The sequence below is a fragment of the Columba livia genome, chromosome 26 (assembly GCF_036013475.1).
Source record: "Columba livia isolate bColLiv1 breed racing homer chromosome 26, bColLiv1.pat.W.v2, whole genome shotgun sequence".
NCBI lineage: Eukaryota > Metazoa > Chordata > Aves > Columbiformes > Columbidae > Columba > Columba livia.
The window spans coordinates 723,046-741,093 of NC_088627.1; the positions used below are offsets into that span (position 1 = coordinate 723,046).

Consider the following 18,048-nt stretch of genomic DNA (forward strand, 5'->3'; position numbering starts at 1 on the left):
ATGGGAAAAATCAAGAAAAATGCCATTTTGGTTTCAATAATGCAGACATGCTTTGTTTTAATTTGGCTTCCTACTTTACCAATGTCTGTCATTCTGGGCCCACCACCGGGGACAGCAGTTGCATTGACTTCATTCAACTGCTACAAGTAATTATCTTAATGAACTGTCTCCAGGAAAGCTAAAGTAAAGCTTGTCCTTTTTTATGGTGTTTGATTTATGCAATTATAACGGCGCCTGTCCCACGCTCCGGGCTGAATCCTGGAAGGTTTACATGTGTCATTCAAGTCAGTAGGAACCAGGGCAGCAAGGAAAGCGAGAAGGACAGCACAGGCTGCTGGAGGAACGTGGCGCACCCATCACCGGGATTCCCCCCGCCGCTGCAGGGCCAGGCGGCACGTGGGCTCCCGTCAGCGCCAGGAGATGCCAGGGAACGCTGCCAGCTTGCTGTCTTTGCCCTCTTCAAGGTCTATTTATACCCACTCACCAGCATCAGAATGCCCTTGGGATAGGAGAGGCCTTTCCATCACAGCGATCGCTATGACTCCATCTGCCTGGTTTTCAGCACTGTTGTTCCTATTGCATTATGCAGCATTTTTGCCAAGTTGCTGGGAGCTCCATCGTGTTTCCAGATGCCATTTCAAAGCCTGATAGAAGGCAGCACCGGAAAAATGTTTCTGATCGTCCCCAGGCTTCACTGACACTGTATTTTCTGCCAGCGTTGGCACTGTTAAACCTCCAGGAGGATTTGTAGGATCTGAAGTTTTACTGAGTTTCCCTGTCAAAGAGTCTCTTACAAAAAGGTGTGTCCTGGATTGCTGGAGCAACCTGCACTGGTCACCTTCACCAGAAAACATCTCCCACCAGCGGAGCAGTTCATCGAACGTTTGACTCACAGGCTGTGAATGTTGCATGGGAGCTGTTCCAGAGAAGTGTGTTTGGCTGGTTTTTCGGGGCCGAGGGAGAGGCTCCGAGACCTCTCCTGCACCTGAAGGCACTGGCACCAGAATGCCTGGAGAACAGGAAATCGAACAAAGCAGCAGCACTCAAAGGAACGTGAAATACACAGACACTCAGACCAAAAAGCCCTTTTTCCCCTGGAGATTTTGCTCTGGGTCAGATGAACGGGAAAAACCAAAGTCAGTCAGGGAGTTTAATGGATATCTTTGGTGTCCTGGAGCAGCTCCACCTCCATGAGATGCTGCTGCTTCTAAAGGTCCCGTCCCTCTTACATATCTGTTCTGCTAGTGCTGAGGTCATGAGCTCAATCACTCTACATCAAAGAATTGCTGCTCATTTCTCCTCTGAATTGGAAATTAAAAAGCAATGTGTGGAGCAGCATTAAGCATATTTGTGTGAACTGGTTCTCAGCCTGTGTTGGAGAGACTCACATCAGTAAATCAGTTTAAAGAAGAACAAACAGTACAACAGTAGCATATTAAATAGAGTCTTTTATCAGTTTTAAAACCCAGCATTGATAGCACCATCGTCTGACTTCGGGCTCGGAACAGCTGGTGTTCAGTTTGTGTTGGCCAATCATCCAACACCTCAGAAAACCAAAACCACTTCCTGTCTAGAACTCAGACCCTGACCTGGCTGGAAGCTCACAGTAAATCTATACATTTTATCAGATTTCTGCATTTTTTAATGCTTTTTTTACCCAGTCTTTCATGGGGAGCTATTCTGAGCGCTGGAGACACAACACTGCACTGAGCAGAGGGATGGTTTGTCTTGCCAGGAGCCATGAAACATCAGGCTTGTTTAGAAGATCAGGTGTGTACCCAAAGGCTCGGCTCCCCACGCGTGTTGAAACAAACCCCATCTCTGGGAGAGGCGGCTTTGAGGCTGCAGCCGAGGGGCGCGCGTAGCGGGTGAGGAATGAGACGCAGCCAGTTCAAACTGCCGGGTTGGTGTAAGAGCAGCACACACGTGAGATAACATCGGTCTACAGCCAAATAACCATTTTTGCTAACTAGTTTTTTTAGAAAGCAAACTGTTGCTTCCTTGTGACGTACTGGGACAGCATCGTTCCGAAATCAGACAGCAAAGTATTGAAGCCATTAACTTTTTCTTTTATTGAAACTCATCTCTCAAGTCACACTAAAAGCAAAACAAATAATGTAAACACTCAGGTCTAAAACGGCAGAGCAATACTGTGACAATTCCTGCATGTTGTATATTCTGGAGTACACACTATTAATCATCATCGTAGGCAGACAGGATGAGAGCTGCATCGTCGTTCGGTTGAGATCTTCCTTCTTTGGCTGATCCCTTTCCTGCAGGGTCCTCATTCAAATATGCTGGGTAGCGTAGCTGCAGGGTTGGACTATCTCAATGAAAAGGTTCTTGCCTTTTTTGCCCCCATTCCGCTTCCTATGTGTCTCAGCTGCTGAGTTAGATGTGAGACAGATGAGGAACAACATCTTGCTGGCATAAAGCAAGCCTGACAAGGGATTTAGGCCGGTGCCTACGTCTCACATTAGCCAGATGTCAGAGGCCCGTGATGGGAACCTCCGTGGTGCCTGGTGCCAGGTTAATTAAAATTAGCATTGCAGCTTGATAGTATTATACCACGTCAAAACTGCCAGTGTAGGGCAAGGCTCCAGCTCCAGGGGTTCAACATCACTCTTTGTAGGCTCATAGAGTGAGGTGATTGGAATAAGCATGATACTGCTATAAAGTTAGGGCTTGTCAATGAGGCTGACTATCTGACAGAAGGGGGAAGAGGCACCAGCAGCAACAGAGGTGTCTCCTCTCCATGAGTGGAGCTTAGATTGCGACGTAGGGCGGTGGGGAATCCTTGCAAGTCAGCTCTAAGGCTTCATCATACGATGGCAGCACAGCCTGAAAGAGAAGACCTTTAGTTATGCTCTGGGGGTCACACGGAGGTTTCCAGTGGATTTGATCTCAGGTGTGTTTCCCTGCCTAGTTCAAAGTAGAGTGATAGAACCACATGGGCTGTAAGAGACAAAGGGCAGAAATCCAGAAGAGTTAGAGGTCAGCAGCACTTTATAACCACGTTGATGCCAGTCCCACCTCCTTCTCTCGAAGCATGGCTGCAATAAATGGACCAAGGCTCTTTAATGCCTCATTACCTAAGCAAAGAAGCAAAGCTGAGATCATTGCAGAGGCCCATGATGTGTGCACAGCAGCGGCACACGCTGCTGGTGAGGCACGGCTCATCATATTTGCCAAGTTTCAACAAGACAAATGCCTACACTTAGCATTCCACATTCTTCCTCTTTACTTCTCATCCATCTTTATAGTATCTCTTATTTTTGGAAGGTCTTCAATATCTTTCCATTGTGTCAGAGCAGCTGGATGTTACTATTGAAGAGATCATGAGTAATCTAAGTAAGGACATTGATATTCATTATTTAGCAAACTGTTAAAATGAAGGGCAATGCACAAAATCTCTCAGATGCTGACCCAGTGAAAGGTGAGGATAAACTTAATTTTAAGCATGGGTAGCACTATTAGGCACAGAAACCGAAGTTCAACTGAAATTAAAACCAAATCTCTGGATCAGAGAATAGAAGTTATATATTCCCATTTAATCTGCTTTGCCTGAAGCCCGAGTTTCAGGTTCCTTACAGGTGCCATTGACTTTGAAAGGTTTTACACAAAAGAAAACTTAAAGGAACATAATAAAATTGGAAACTGTTTATTGGTACCTGTTACTGCACATTTGAAGGGTTGAACTATCTCTCAACTCATTAAAGACCCAAAAGGAAGAACTATTATTCATCTGATCACTATAACCCATGAGTTTTCACGGTGTAAATCTGAAGCAGTGTTTACTCACCTTTTCAACTGCTTGTGGGTCAACTTTTACCTCCTCTCTCTTGCTGGCTTTAATAAACTTAAAGCAGCTCAGGACACATTTGAACATGTAGGCCTGCAAAGGAAAGGGAAAGGGAAAGGGAAGTCAACAAGAGCATTTTTACTGTTGTTGTTCTCCTGTCTTCTCTAGAATCACGTGTTCCAGGGCCTTAAATCAGGCTTTTGGGTGAAGTCAATGGGACTAGTAACACTATTAAATATAAAGCACATACTTAAGACCTCTGACAGTGCAATGCTGTCAGGTAGGGAAGGAAAGCATGTCTTTCATGTTATTTTTCTTAGCAGGCTACAAAGTTTGGATGTCTCAGAAAAGCACCTTGGGCACAACATCCAGCTCCCAGAGATCCGAGGCTCCCTGGTCAACTAGGACTGACCTGAGAGGTCAAGAAATATCCCGTACTTGCAATAGTTACACTTTGCTGGCAAGACTGCTTTGCACCTCACAGAGTTACAAGATGCAATAAATAGGGAGCTTTTCTGAGCAAAATGGATCGATTGATGGATTGTGGTACAAGAAAATAAGCAAGGCCTGTGAAACATACCATATTAAATAAATATTTTCCCTACTCTGTGCAGCGAAGCAAAGTCGTGTGCCTCCTATTTTTATTGGCATAAGACTCTATGTTAAAAACAGCTGGCATTTTCAAAGGAACATAGGGAGTTATATGTCCCAAGAACAAGCCATGTAGCTTAGGATTTCCTAGAACAATAAGGCCTGTTTGTCTTGACACAAAGCCAAGACAAAGAATGAGAGCAAGGAACGAAGTACCCGAGTTGGAGGAATCCGTCTCTCAAACAGACTTCCAGAGATGAGGAGGCAAATCCAAACTCTGACCACCTTTAGGGAATACTGCAAATACCTTCCCCCTTCCAAAAGCCTCTTCATACAGAGAGCAAACATGCAAGACACTGAAGCCATCATATAAACTGTACATAAAACACCACTCATCCCTGAAAAACCCCAATACATTAAAAAAAGTCACACAACAAAAAATACTTTCTTTGATTCTAATTCTGGCAGAGTTCGCTGCAGTGCCGCTCCAAATCTGCACCAAATTCAATGGAGTTGACTTCAGTTGGGATTGCTGCCTACAATAGCACGTTTGAGCAGAATGCAGTAGTACACACAGCTTCTGCAGAGGCAGCCAGTGACCCTGGATCGTCCCATCACTGGCTAACTCAAATCCGGCAAGAGCCACTGTAGGATGCCCTTCTCCACACCAAAATGAAGAGGGAAAACTTCCCTGGCAGCCATTGACATTATGAGCAGATGGGAAGCTTGTTCTAGGGGTCAGGATGCGAGCTACTTCAGAAGTAATTATGTTAAACCTTTTCTTTCATTTCCCATCAGCAATGTTGAGTCCCCTTGCCTTCTGCATTCTTATCATCATGGTCGTGGAGTGATTTTATGATATGGAGGCGAGATTAAGATTACTTGTGGATGCAGAGATCGACAAGGGAGATGGCCCTAATGGTGCTGTGTGAGCATCACCCCTGCACTCACTTTGCTCTTTGAACGCTTTGCATATTTGAGAAGCTTAGACTTGAACAACTGATGATATCACTGTTGGGGCTCTACAAATAAATATACCATCTCCCTAACATGGCCAGAGAAATCTTTCCTGCTAAAAGGGTGAGCAAAGCCTTGCAGGTCTTGTATAAGGTCACTGGCAGAGGCGTGAACATGGCAGGTGCCCCATCTCTTCATCCGATGAACAAAATTCTAGCTGAGTTATGCCTTGTTGTGGGATGCAAATAACTAATTGGGGACAGTAATTGCAAGTTGGCAGGAAAACAGCACCAGATCCACAGAAACATTTTAGTGTAAGAGCAATAAATGCTTGCAATGGGTCATTAAGCAAGTCCATCTATGCAAAAAGATCCTGAGCAAGTCCAAGGTATTTAGATGCCACCTTAGTGTGTGTATTTGGTGAATTGAAACCAATTGGCTCTGAACTGGCCAAATGGCCCTTTTAACTCTAAAATGCTTCATGTTGCTCCTCATCAGATCTTTATCACTTGGAAGGGACACAGATGACAATGGCTTTGCTACGTGTGGAAAAGGAAAGGGATTGTCACTAAGTTTAAAGGATGGGCTTCCTAATGACTTACTTGGGGATTTCAGTAGACCAAGGAGTGCTTGTGCCTGTCCATTTTAAAAATTATCCTTCTCCTACAAACTCCAGTGCAAGAAGTCATTGCAAGTTAAGCAGTCTTGTAGCCAACCCTGTGGAAAACGCAAATCAAGCTATTTGCCAGGTCAGTGGGATTTCTGCTGCAGACCCATGCTGCCACCTGCGTTTCAGGGTTATCTCCACTCCTATTGCTCAGTTTATGCAAATATTAAAGATATCCTCAAGTCATGTCTGCAGTGCAATCTCACAAGATGCTCCGCTCCATGCGGTCTTGTCTGGCCACCTGGGACGAGTCTGAATGGCAAATGCTTTCCAACTAACAAGTAGCATTTTTCACTGTGACAGAATTTGCTCAAGTACCTGGAATGATCTGGTTTTTTAGCTGTTCTGAAACCCCTCAGTGGAAAACCTGCTCTCTCATCCATTGAAGTAAGAAGAATAGAAACGATCTCACAGTGAAGTTTTGTGAGGTGTAAGCAGGATTTAGCAGCTCACAGGTTTTAATTAAATTTCACGGTATCAGTGTGCATAATTCTGCTTACATCAGTGTGGATATAGTGACTTACCCAAGTGGAAGATCTAACCTCCTGCTTAATGATCTAATTTATTTTGGCACACAACAGCAGAAGAGTTTCCTACATTTGTTTTTCATCATCTTCTAGAGATGAATGGGAAGTAATAGTTTCTAGATGTCAGAGGCATTTTGCTTTCTAACTCATGTGCAGAAGCAAAACCACGGTTGTTTTAATATTAGACCTGCCTCAGACACCACGCTCACACCCGAGGAGAGACCAACAGCTCTTCCCAATGCCCTGGCAGATTTGAGAGAGAAGTAAACCCAATTCATCCGATCCCTCAGGCAAGAAAGCTTCATTCCAGCCTCACCAGACCCTGCAGCCGTTTACCTTCAGGAAGAGGACAGCAATGAACGCAATGGTGAAGGTGATCATCACTTTGGCATATTCCTCTGTTGGTAACTTCTCCAGGGTTGGCAAAAAGCCCTGTGGAAAGAGGGAGAGGGTCTCAGTCATGAACACTTGTTCCTCTACCAGGGTCACACAGGGCGGTGGAGACCCCGGCAAACTCCTCCGTCTGCCTCCCGGAGAGCTGGGACCGGCCACCTTCCTGTCCTCGTCAGAAAGACTACAGGGAGATCTTTTCCTCCTCCTATTTACACACCTTGGCAAAGATGTTCAGAAGACTATTTAAAAGAGAACTGAAAGCATGACTGTTTAATAAAGATGAAAAGTTGATGCATGTTCAATGCATGCAGGCAGGCTTGATCCAAATCATTTTGCTCTGCAATTTGCATCCATAAAATTCTTACAAGAAAAGCAGGGCATACTTTTAAGAAACACACATAAGCAAGCTGTCAGTCAAGAACACCGTGTTGGTGAGAACACATGGAAAATCCTCTTTTGCCATCAAACAGAGCAGTTCTGGGTACGCCACAGGAATCAGAGAACGTTTGCTCTGTCTTAACATCTGCTGAAAGAACTTTGTAGGGGCTCACAGCGGGAGAAATCAGCCGGCTTGCTCAGCACCTACCCCGTTGTCTGAAGACTTGAGGCTGAGGTAGGTGGGGACCTCCATGTAAGAGCTGCAAAGGGTGAGGATGCTCAGGCAGAAATCCAGCAGCTGCAGGGCCAGGAAAGGGATCTTGGAGTGCCCCTGCTGCGGGAGGGGAACAGGAACGTGGTTATAACTACAAGTCTGCACAGCTTCTATAGATTTTCCACATTTTCACAGGGCCTGTGTTTGTTCCCATGGACAGCCTAAGCTATTTAATTCGCTTATAGTAGCCACAATGAGAAGCAAACTATCTTGTTGGGCTGATTTACACAAGCTCCACAGTGATATTCCCAGCTTATCTCCAGCAAACCCTTCCTAGCATAGGCACACCCATAATGACCTCCCCAGAGCCAGGAGACAGAAAATGAAACCAACAGGAAGATTCCCAGACGTGGGAAACTAAACAACGTCCCAGCTGTCACTAGTTTTCCTCGGGCACCCTCCAGCCCCCAAAGATTTAATCCCATCTCCAGCCAGGACAGAACCTGCCTCACCATGAAGAACTATGGCCCAAGATAAAGATCCTTTATACATCACAGTTCAGTCTCCATCGTATAGAGAACAGAGACGACCACCCCAAAAGTGAGCTGTCACCTACTGTGTGGCGAAGCGAGGACACGGAAATGATCGCTGGGACTTGCACGTAGGAACTGAACATCGTCAGGAGGCTGAGGAAAAAGTCCAGGACTTGTAGAGCAAGGAACGGGATCAGGAGACGTTCCCTCTTCTGAGAAAGAAAAGCAAGGCCAGTTATTTCTGTTCTGAATGGGAGAAGGAGACCAGCTGTCAGTACCTGAAAGGACATATATTAAGGTACTACAAGAATAAATACTTCCCTGGAATTTCTGCATCTAATTCCACATACCGTGGTGACAATTGATTCGGGAACAATGAAGGGCATCAATATTGATTTTTTATTTACCCTCTTGGAAAGTTTCTGTGAATTTTCGCTATATAACATTGGCACTTGACCCCATCATGGATATCATTTGCCTGTCCCCAAGGTTACCACTACAGAGAAAGCTGGGTTCTCACACCAATGCATGGTCATTTCTTCTCCTGAAATGGGAAATGAATGCCCAGTGCATTAGGGAGGTTACAGTTCCCCTCCAGGATCTGACTTGTGAAAGAACAAGGAAATGAGGCAATAAAACAATGTTTCCAAATCACAGCGCTTCCATTCCTTAACACAAAATTAGTCTTGATGGAAATGGGCCCCAGCCTTGGTAAATCCAGCAGTCAGCAGCCTTGCGGATGAGCCTGAGACTGCAAACCAGCCGCCTTCCCCTTCTGTGAGAGAGCGGAGATATTTATCTGCTTTTCGGATCAAACCTCAGCATTTTCTGTGAGCACAGTCCTGTCCTCTCCTCTAACACATCCTGACTCGCAGGGGCCTCAGCCAGCAGCAAGACGTCATCAGTGGAGAACGTACCTTCACCACACCGAGGAGGAGGTTGAAGCTGATGACAAACAGCATGAGGATCAACAGGAAACTGGTGATGACATCAGCTGAAAGTGATAACAGTAATTACAGCATTACAAAAGCTGGAGCCTCGTGTCCCTACTTGATCACACCTCTGAGGAAGAGATGAGATGTGACAGCCTGGAAGAAAGAATTGTATGTGTGGGAGAATGAGTGCCATGCTGCTGGAAAGTGAACTCCTTTGTCCTTTTCTACACCCACTTTTTCACTTATATTTGAAGCTTCTGTTTCTTTAGCCACCAGGTGGAATAGGCTGCCAACAAAATCACATGTGGGACAAAAACCTTTTTTGCCTGAATTAAAGTTTTAAGTATCCTGGGCTACAATACTAGGGTAAAATGAAGGGAAAAAAGGCAGAGTGCTTTCTGCTAATGATTAGTAAGTCTGAGTTGGAAATTGTTTTGAGGCTTGAAGACAGATAAAGTAACCACGAGTGAAATCTGGTGGAAGATCTGCCAGCCTCTCGAGCAGACAAGAAGTGTGAGCTGGAGCCACCCACCAAAAAACCCAACTGCAGGATCTGCTTACCACAAAGTAATGAGAATTGAAATACAGAAGAGGAAGAAGGCTTAGGAAGCAGCAAAGAAAGACAACTCAAATCCAGCAAACCATGAATGAGAAGGGAGAGGGCAATGGAGAAAGGGCTTTACTGCAGGAGAGGCTGCTCGGGGGGTCATAGGGAGAACCGAAACTTCAATGCAGAAACCAAACCCACCTCTCAGAAGCAGGAGAGCACAGACAGGGCTGTGATTTGGTGTGCAGAAAAACAGAGATTAAGGTGAGGATAGCATAAACTCCAGCTAAACAAGACCTTAACAAAGGCAGACCCGGCCCTGGTAGGAACAGCAATAAAAAGAGAAAGTCTCATTAAACCCCAAACTGCCTGAAGCCATTTTCACTGACCCATCAGTCAGAAGTTTTGCCCAGAGAGGATTTATCTCTTTAAGATTTATCTGAGGTGTTTCCTCGGATTCAAGACAACTGTGTTTTCCTGCCTTTTTCTGCATGGTCTCCTGCTCCAGCTCTCTCAGCAAGCTCACTAATTAATTGGGCAACTGGCCGTTGCTTCTGCAAGATAATTAACAGCAGAACCCAGCTAAATTTTCCAAGTAGAACATACGTCAAAAAAAACCCTAAACAAAATGACAAAGAAACAAAAAGCCTGCAAACCTACGGCTGCAAAGGGTTGGAAAGAAAAGGAAAAACAAGACAAAACAACTTCCCATGCACTGTCTGCCTCCTATTTGTTCACAGCAAATACAATCGCCCTTTCTGTGGGCAGCAGATCTCCCTGTTCCAGGGGTGTTTTAGCACCAACAGATTTGATCTCAGTAATCAAAGATTTGTACTCTAACAAAATAACTTCTCAGAAAAGGGCAAAATGTAGGGATCTTGAACCAACCCGGTGGACCTGTATAGTCTCAAACACAGGGGCATAATTTAATGGCTTTCCCCTCTGTTCCTCCTGCATGTTCTTTTGGGTGCCTACCTCAGGAATAGACAGCATTTATTTGCCAAATGTCTTTTTTTTATTACCTTCCCATCGGAGTTTGTGCCCTGAGTGTAGCCAGGAGGGACACTGAATGACTCCTAATATTCCTCGTGAATGCAGAGAAACTCCTTTCTATTTAATGGCCAAATAAACTGGCACGGGCAATACAACCATGGCTCATAAAGCTGTGGTTTAGCAGTTGCATTCCTGGATTGTCAAGGACGGTAGTGTCCGATCTGGTGCTGCTGATACGCTACAGGGAGTTGTTTCTGGACAGCTGCATCCAAAGGGTGGGCAGGACCAGCAAGGAAAAGAAACCTCCCAGTCCCTTTAGCCTGGTCTGCTTTCCATCAGAGAGCAAGGGAGTATTTTCTGCATAGGCTATGGTATGCATAGGGTATGGTATGTGCTGTGCACAGAGGTCTTTGGGCATAACTGAGGTATTTTTCTTGGCTGGCTGGACAGAAATTGAAACAACCTCACCTGTTGTACTTTGTCCACAGTGACAGTTTTTATGGTCATTACTGAAAACTAAAGCGATTAACACTCAGACTGGACACCGGCATGAATTGAAGACATCCTAAAGATCTGCCCTATGACAAGCAGTGAGGTGTGACCTTTTCAAGGCACAATACCGTCCGTGTTGCTGCCTTAGAACTGATAAGGGGGATTTAATGGAGATGTTTTTTGGGTTTATTTTTCCAGCGGGGAAAGCCAGTCTGCCAAAGCTCGTGTGCTTGCAGGAATGGAGCTATGCCAAGGAAACTTATGCTAGGAGAGCTGCTCAGCTCTGAGTTGAGGTTTCTAATAGACTGGCGGTGGGGGAGGCTGCATGGGAAATGCATATCCCCATTCCTGCTGCGAGATAGAGAACAGATAGTGAACCTGATCCTTCCAAATTGCAGCTGAATGCCTCAAGTCACCATGCAGCAAAGTTTGCCGCCTGTTCCCTCCACCTGGCCAAATTAATCTTGAGTTATTTCTTAAATATTAGTTAGGTAGCAAATTTAGATCTGCTTATAATTAGCCAGCGTCCTGGCATTGACCCTGCTAGGGCTGGGAAAATCACCTTCTGCGCTCCCATCCCATCCCATCCCTTCTTTTTAGGGTAGCAAAATGTACTACTTGAACTCCTATATGTATTTTTTCCTACTGTACCATGTGAAAAGCATTTTCCCCTAAACCTTGCCTTGTTTATATTCTTGGGCTATGACTATAGTGTTAGCATTCTGTATTCTGAGACATGCTTTAATCTGACAGGATCTACAAATAGAGCAGCAGATGCCGAGGGCATTGAGCGAACCTCTCCCTGAATTGTTCTCCAACTCTTCCATCTGGGTTTTGAAGTCAAATTGAACTTTTTGTATGGCTTTGCAGTATCGCTTCCCTGCTGGTTTCTGGAAATAGAAGGGTTGCGCTGTGTTCATTCCAACTGCAATCAGAAAACACTCACAGTCTCCCAAGCAGAGCCCTTTGAAATGCTTGGGAAGAGGAGCCAAGTGGAAGTGCTGGGGATTTCATTATGAAATGTTCCTTTTTGTGTGGGAGGCCGTGGAAGAGGGGGGAGGGGGAAGCCCTGTAATTTTGATTGTGTGGGAAGAGGGAGGGTTGTTTAAAACCAGGCCAGTTTCACTTGGAACAGTTCTGTTCTTAAAGACAACCCTCCAGATCTGCAGAAATGCACGTCTTGCTTAGAAAGCATAGAATGGTTTTGTATGGGAACGATCTGAAAAGTCTGTCTTAGCCTGGCTGCTGCTTCCAGACAACAACGTTCTGCAAAAACACTCGGGGCTGGGGAGATCTGCAGATGGGGACCAAGGGACAGGTCTGGCTCTGAGCTTTTGGCCCATCTGCGCTGAATGCTGGTTTCCAGTCTTCTTTGATGAAAAACAAAGGGACCATTGCAGGACCTTGGGCTTCTTCTCAACCCCACAGACCTTTGCTGCTTCCCAGCATCCCGCTGACCTACCAATCCTGTAGTAATCCTTGTCCAGGTCTTTGCAGAAGCCTTTCCCGCTCGCCACCTCCAGGGAGTACTCGATCAGCAGCAGAACGCTCATCACCTAGAGAACAAAAGCAAAACGCAATCCAGAGGGTCTTGGGCCAATGTCTTATCAACAAATCTGTTTCCAGGGAGCACGTGATGGTCACAGTCCTAAATGCTGGATGGGTCTCCAAGTCCTGGCTTCACATTTTGAAATTGCATTTTGCTTCAGAACTGAGCTGAATGCAGCAGTAGTGTTTTGAAGTGTAAAAACAAACACAAGAAGAAAAAAATGATCTTTCTGTAAGACCAGCTATACTACTCCCTTGATAAAAATATCATGTTCCTTCTTTTATTTATTTGAGAAAAATCTGTAAATGTGCGTTGTTTTACACTCAACCCAAATGGTGGTGTGCAAGAAATGGAGAAACCTGTGCCAATGTGATTCTCCATCTTCACCCCACCAACAGCACTGGGTGCACTTGTTCTGCAGACTGTTCTCCAGGGACAGCAGGCAGTGACAGAGGTACCATCAGCAAAAAAGAGGTGGTTGGGAAGAGGTAAATGAGAAAAAACATTTTATCTGGACTCTGAGTTATCAGAACCCCACAGCGATGCAGGAAGCAAGTTTTTTATCTGCCACCAGATCAACACAAACTCAGGTACTGTACAGCTGAAAGACCTTTTCCACAATAGCTACAGCAGCCTTTGGTTTCAACATGCGGTTAGAGAAGTGATGCTGGCAAGGAGGAACCAGAGCTGTTGTGGTCTGTGCTCATGTTTGCAAACCTCATACATGGGAAACAGCACAAAAGCAGCTGGGAGATGAGGCAAACCTCTAAGGGAGCAGAAGGGAGAATAGCGTTTGTCCTCTGCAGAGCGGTGGCTGGAGGTGCCACACGAGAGCTAGGCAGCGTTCAGATAAGAGTAACGTACAGTCAGGTGCCAGCTGTGCTTGAGCTGACGTTGCAAGCAGACACAATGAGGAGGCACGGGAAGAAAGGTGTCACGTTGCCCCGAAATGGGGAAGTGAGGCCGGGAGGGATGGCGGCAGCACAGACAGGAACCGAATGCAGACTGTCTCTGCGTTGGCTGCAGGAGACCTCAAAACTACCTTCCAAACCCAATTCATTAGCTTTCTGTGCCACAAGCTGCAAGTACGGTTTCCAGACAAGCTGTAGCACATCCCCAGAGGCCTTTGCTTCTAGAATGAGTGTCCACCAAGCCACACTCTCATCACAGTGGGGACTGTGTCCCACCACCAGCCTGCCCTCTGGGTTTAAGTCTGTCTGGAGCGTGATGGCTGTTCCTTTTTTAATTCATGCTGAATGTTTCTGCAATCAGAGCTCAAAGCCATAGTGAACAGGGGTCACTGGGGACAGTGATGTGCTGCTCTGACAGGGCACTGGATGTTTAGAAGGTTTCTGACAGCGGGGCATGCAGGCGGGTGACACCCAGCACTTTGAAGACAAATAACACCACATATAAATGCCATACTTTCAGTGCTTTGCCTTTTCTTATTTTAATGTAGAAGCGGTTGTTGTGGCAGGGTAGGATGAAGTGAGGAGCTCTTAGCTCCCATTTGGTTTCCTTTCAAAACATTTCATGTTCTTCCTGCCTGCTGCCTCCTCCTCTCCGTCTGGTCTGTGTGAGGATGAGGAGCAGCGACTGCGGGACATCCCGGCTCAGCCTGGTGAAGGCACAGGGACTCACAGCTCCGCACCAACACGAGCGTGTCCGCGGGTGAGGGCTGGGCCTGGGGTCAGTCCTGCAGATGGGACTTTGCTCCTTGGGTTAAAGAGCTGCCAAAGAGAAGAGCTGGGCTGCCACAGCGGGCAGGTCAGGCTGCAGACATGCTGCTTTCTAAGGCCTCCTTTGGCTCTAACCAAAGACTGGTAGCAAATGAATGGCAGGTTTTCTTCAAGTACAAGGCTGGAAAGTTGCAGCATGGGAAGAAAATGTCAAATAACTTGACCTTCTTCATGCCTGAAAGGAGCAATGAGCAGAAGGACAAATTCCTCTGTGCTTTCTTTGGAAGTCACCTGCCAGTGCACCCCACAGCACCCAGTGAATCTTTGCTAATCACGCAGCTCTGTCCCCTCCTCATTCCCCTCCTTCTTCTTTCCTGTTTGCTTGAGAATGCCCACGATTTATTTCAGCTGTCTATGGAGAGATCAGTGGTGAGACAAATCCAATTTATAGGAGGACAAGCATCTCCACAAAGCCTGAGAGCTTGTGTTTGATGGCATTACTATCACCCAGCATCACTATGATTCATCACTAGGACCCACAGCAATAATTTATGCTGGTACAAACCAACAGTATTGACGTAGCAAATCATCCCAGTCACTGCCAAGTTATAAATCCGCTTTTCATTTTCCTGCCCAGCTGCAGCTGCATCATTGAAAAGTTTCAGAAAAAGTAGGGGAGAAGATGTTTGCCGTTCAGTGCTGTAGTTCTGTCTTGTGTTTCCCACCTTTGCACAGCCCTTTGATTTTGCCAGCTCTTCTTCAGATCTTGGCTCTAGTTCCTAGGAGGGTCCCATTTCTAAATGGTTCATGACCACCCCTGTGTGACAGCTGCCCAGGATGTGTCTGTGGGCTGCAGGTCCCCTCACTCCGCTTCTATGGGTGAAGGGCCCCTGTTAACCTTTATCACCCCGCAGGCTCCCAACCTGTGACTGTGCACACCCGGTGCAACAGACAGGATTATTTTAAGTGCCTCTGCCATGCGAGAAACCACATCCTCAGTGTGACTAAAGTATCTCTGTGCAACCTGGTGGTGGGGAAGAAATGTCCCTCCAGGCTCTGCTGCCTCTGCTCACTGCCATCAGTGACCACCCCGGGGACGTTACAGCAGCTGCCTGGCAGCTGAACACAGCCACAGGTCAACACAGAAACAAAGCAGCGAATATAGTGCCCAACGGGTCGTAGAGAGAGAAACCAGGCAGCTTTGCCCACCCCTGCTTGGCTGCCTGGGACCTAAATCCCCGCTCCCGCCAGTGACCCGTCATTTCAGCTCTCCCACAGTTTCCATTGCCCGATTTCTGACTGATGGGTCCAGGGAACAGTGCTGAGCCCTGGCCGAGCTCGCACCCTGCACGGTAAGAGCTCCTGCATGGAGCTGCAAAGGAAAAGCAGGAAGCAGAGTGAGTTTCCATAAGCTCTAATTGGTAGAGCCAGGGAAAAGCTACTTCAAAAACCCTCCCAGAACAATCAGTTTCTTCCTGGCCACCTTCTTCTCTTTCGTCCTTCCCTCTTAAATCATTGGTTTGTCTCTTTTTGCAACACAGAAAAGTCAACAGTCAGGAAACCTTGTGATCTGCAATGATTACACCTTCTGCAAAGATCACACCTCTGCCTCTCCTTGTCTCCCTGTCCCCCCTTTCCATCCTGTAACTTACCATGTGGAAGATCCCCAGAGCGACTGTTGCTGTCGTGATGTTGAAGAAGCAGCATCTGGGGGGCTCGGTGGCCATTTGGACCGTCATTTCTGGTCCCTCTGCACAGCCGAGAGTTAATGAGGTCGAATTTGCAGCAACCGCCCCGCAGAAAAGCGAAGCGAACAGCGCAGCTCCACTTCCTTCCTGGTCTATAAATGTGTTAAGTCATCTACAAAGTCACATGAGGTCTTTGATTTCTCAATAATAAAGTGAGCAAAATTGTGTTGCTTTTCTAACAGATCTTTCACTGCTTGCACATCCCAGATGGCAAACGTAAGCACAACTGCTGCTCTGGGCAGGTGGTGTCCGGTGGGTGAGATATACAGGGAAAGGAGGGTTCTGGAGCAGGGTGCAGCTTTGTCCTACAAAAATCATCAGAAACAAAAGCAGGGGGGCAAGAATTTCACCTTAAACTTGACCTGCTGTTTTTGCAGCGAGGCATCCAAATTCCTGCGTTTGAAGTGGCTCGTTCCTTGCCAGCAAAGTCACCGTTCCTTGGAAATGCTCCTGGGAGCCAATGCTTGAGCAGCCTGGCCGCTGGGACCCAAAGGGTGGTGGGACACCATGGGTCAGGGTTGTTGGCTGGGACATCTGCAGATTGCTGGGTGCTGGGACAGTTGACGTGATTTAGTAAGTCAGCTTCTGGGAAAAAAAAAGCAATGGAGAGACCTGAGCCTGGTGACTTTGCCACTGTGCGGGATGTCAGACTCTTTATTCCTGTTGGAACTGAAGTTCTACTCTTTGCTATATATGTATTACCATTCTCATAAAAAAACATGTTTTTCTTTTCCCCTTCCCACCCCTCGGGACTGAAAAGTCACGCTTTGGACCTTGTGTGGAATGGATTGACCTGAGTTTCTGGTTTCCTGGGCAAGGTTTGGTGTGCCACAGCAGGGTGACAGCTCTCCAGCATGGAAATGCAAGTATTAAAAAATGAAATTAATGAGAGCGTTGGGCACGCTCAGCACACTCTCGTAGGAGTTATGTGCCAGCGTGCCTGGTTTCAGCATCCCTAGTGTACTCAATGAGTTTATTGTTCGGTGCGTCCAGGAGTGTTCCTAGCCAGCAACATCAGGCCCTACAATGCTTAAGCAGAAGGTTTTCTTGATTGTTCTTATGAAATTAAATGCACAAATTCCACCTCAATGCCAGGAAATAGCTGTTCTGTAGCCCTCCAAATCTGTACAGAGTGCTACACAGCCTGCTATGTGATGGGAACTGTGCTGGAGAGCTTCGGTCTGGCTGAGTGGATGTTCCCAAATGCCGTGGGAGTTCCACAGCGATGTGTTTTCAGAGAAATTCAGGACTTTGGGGCAGTGTTGGTATGAAATGTAAGCAGCTGAATGACCCTGGGGACACTGTATCTGAGACAGGGTCGGTCTATAGCTTAAATCAGGTGGTCCGTGGGGGATTGGCCATGCCTTTATGTGCAGGGTCCCTCTCCAGAGCCAGCGATTCCTGCAGCACTAAGACGCTGCGGGGCAGGGTCAGAGCAGCTGGGTCCCGCTGCACATTTCCATCGTTTTCTTTGGAATCTCACCAAGCCTGACAGTTTATTACTTAAGCCCCAGGTTTTGAAGTCACATGGTTCTCTCTTTCCCTTTTTTGCACTGTTTGGTGACCATGCTGCATTGTTGCCAATATCACTACAAGCTGTGCAAGAAGATGGACTAATATGACTAATGATTGGTAAAATTCTGACCTCGCTGTTGGTTGTCACTGTTACGGCGTGTGCTTTTCAGGCTAAAAATGTGGTTGTTGTAACACATTTTTCAGCATAGCCTCTAACTGCTGTTAAACATAATCCAGCTGCAGAGGTTCACTGGTGGATCCACAGTACAACGTGAAACTGAAACGTCTTCGTAAGCAGGGAAAGCACAGAGAGCAGGACTGAAGGACACACATCCACAGCTACATGGAACCACAACAATGGCTGGAGCATCTTTGGGGAAATAGGGTTAAAAATTATATTTGGGTTTAAAACTTGATCTGTTTATGCCTCTTTCATTTACAAATCAGTTCCAAATACAGGCTTCGCTTTACCTTCTCCACATGAAATATGTTTTCCTTCGGGGTTGCCTGCCCTCAAAGCCATGTTGT

At 46.4% G+C, this 18,048-nt stretch overlaps 1 protein-coding gene across 1 annotated transcript; it reads right to left on the bottom strand.

Annotated features, from left to right (window-relative positions):
• Nucleotides 1-2,048: 2,048 nt before the first annotated feature.
• LAPTM5 (lysosomal protein transmembrane 5) lies at nt 2,049-16,169 on the bottom strand. The gene is made up of 8 exons (XM_005509670.3): nt 15,910-16,169; nt 12,492-12,585; nt 8,980-9,056; nt 8,146-8,274; nt 7,524-7,649; nt 6,881-6,976; nt 3,803-3,895; nt 2,049-2,841 (listed from the first exon to the last, which is right to left on the bottom strand). The coding sequence occupies exons 1-8, from the start codon at nt 15,994-15,996 to the stop codon at nt 2,767-2,769; spliced, it is 777 nt and encodes a 258-aa protein (XP_005509727.1). The 5' UTR covers nt 15,997-16,169; the 3' UTR covers nt 2,049-2,766.
• Nucleotides 16,170-18,048: the final 1,879 nt, after the last annotated feature.

Bases quoted from the DNA above. Each gene is read 5' to 3' on its own strand.
- LAPTM5 (XM_005509670.3), bottom strand. From the start codon at position 15,996: ATGACGGTCCAAATGGCCACCGAGCCCCCCAGATGCTGCTTCTTCAAC. The intron at 12,586-15,909 runs GTAAGTTACAGG...TTTGTTCTCTAG, and splicing joins CTCTGGGGATCTTCCACATG to GTGATGAGCGTTCTGCTGCT. The intron at 2,842-3,802 runs GTGAGTAAACAC...CTTCTCTTTCAG, and splicing joins ACCCACAAGCAGTTGAAAAG to GCTGTGCTGCCATCGTATGA.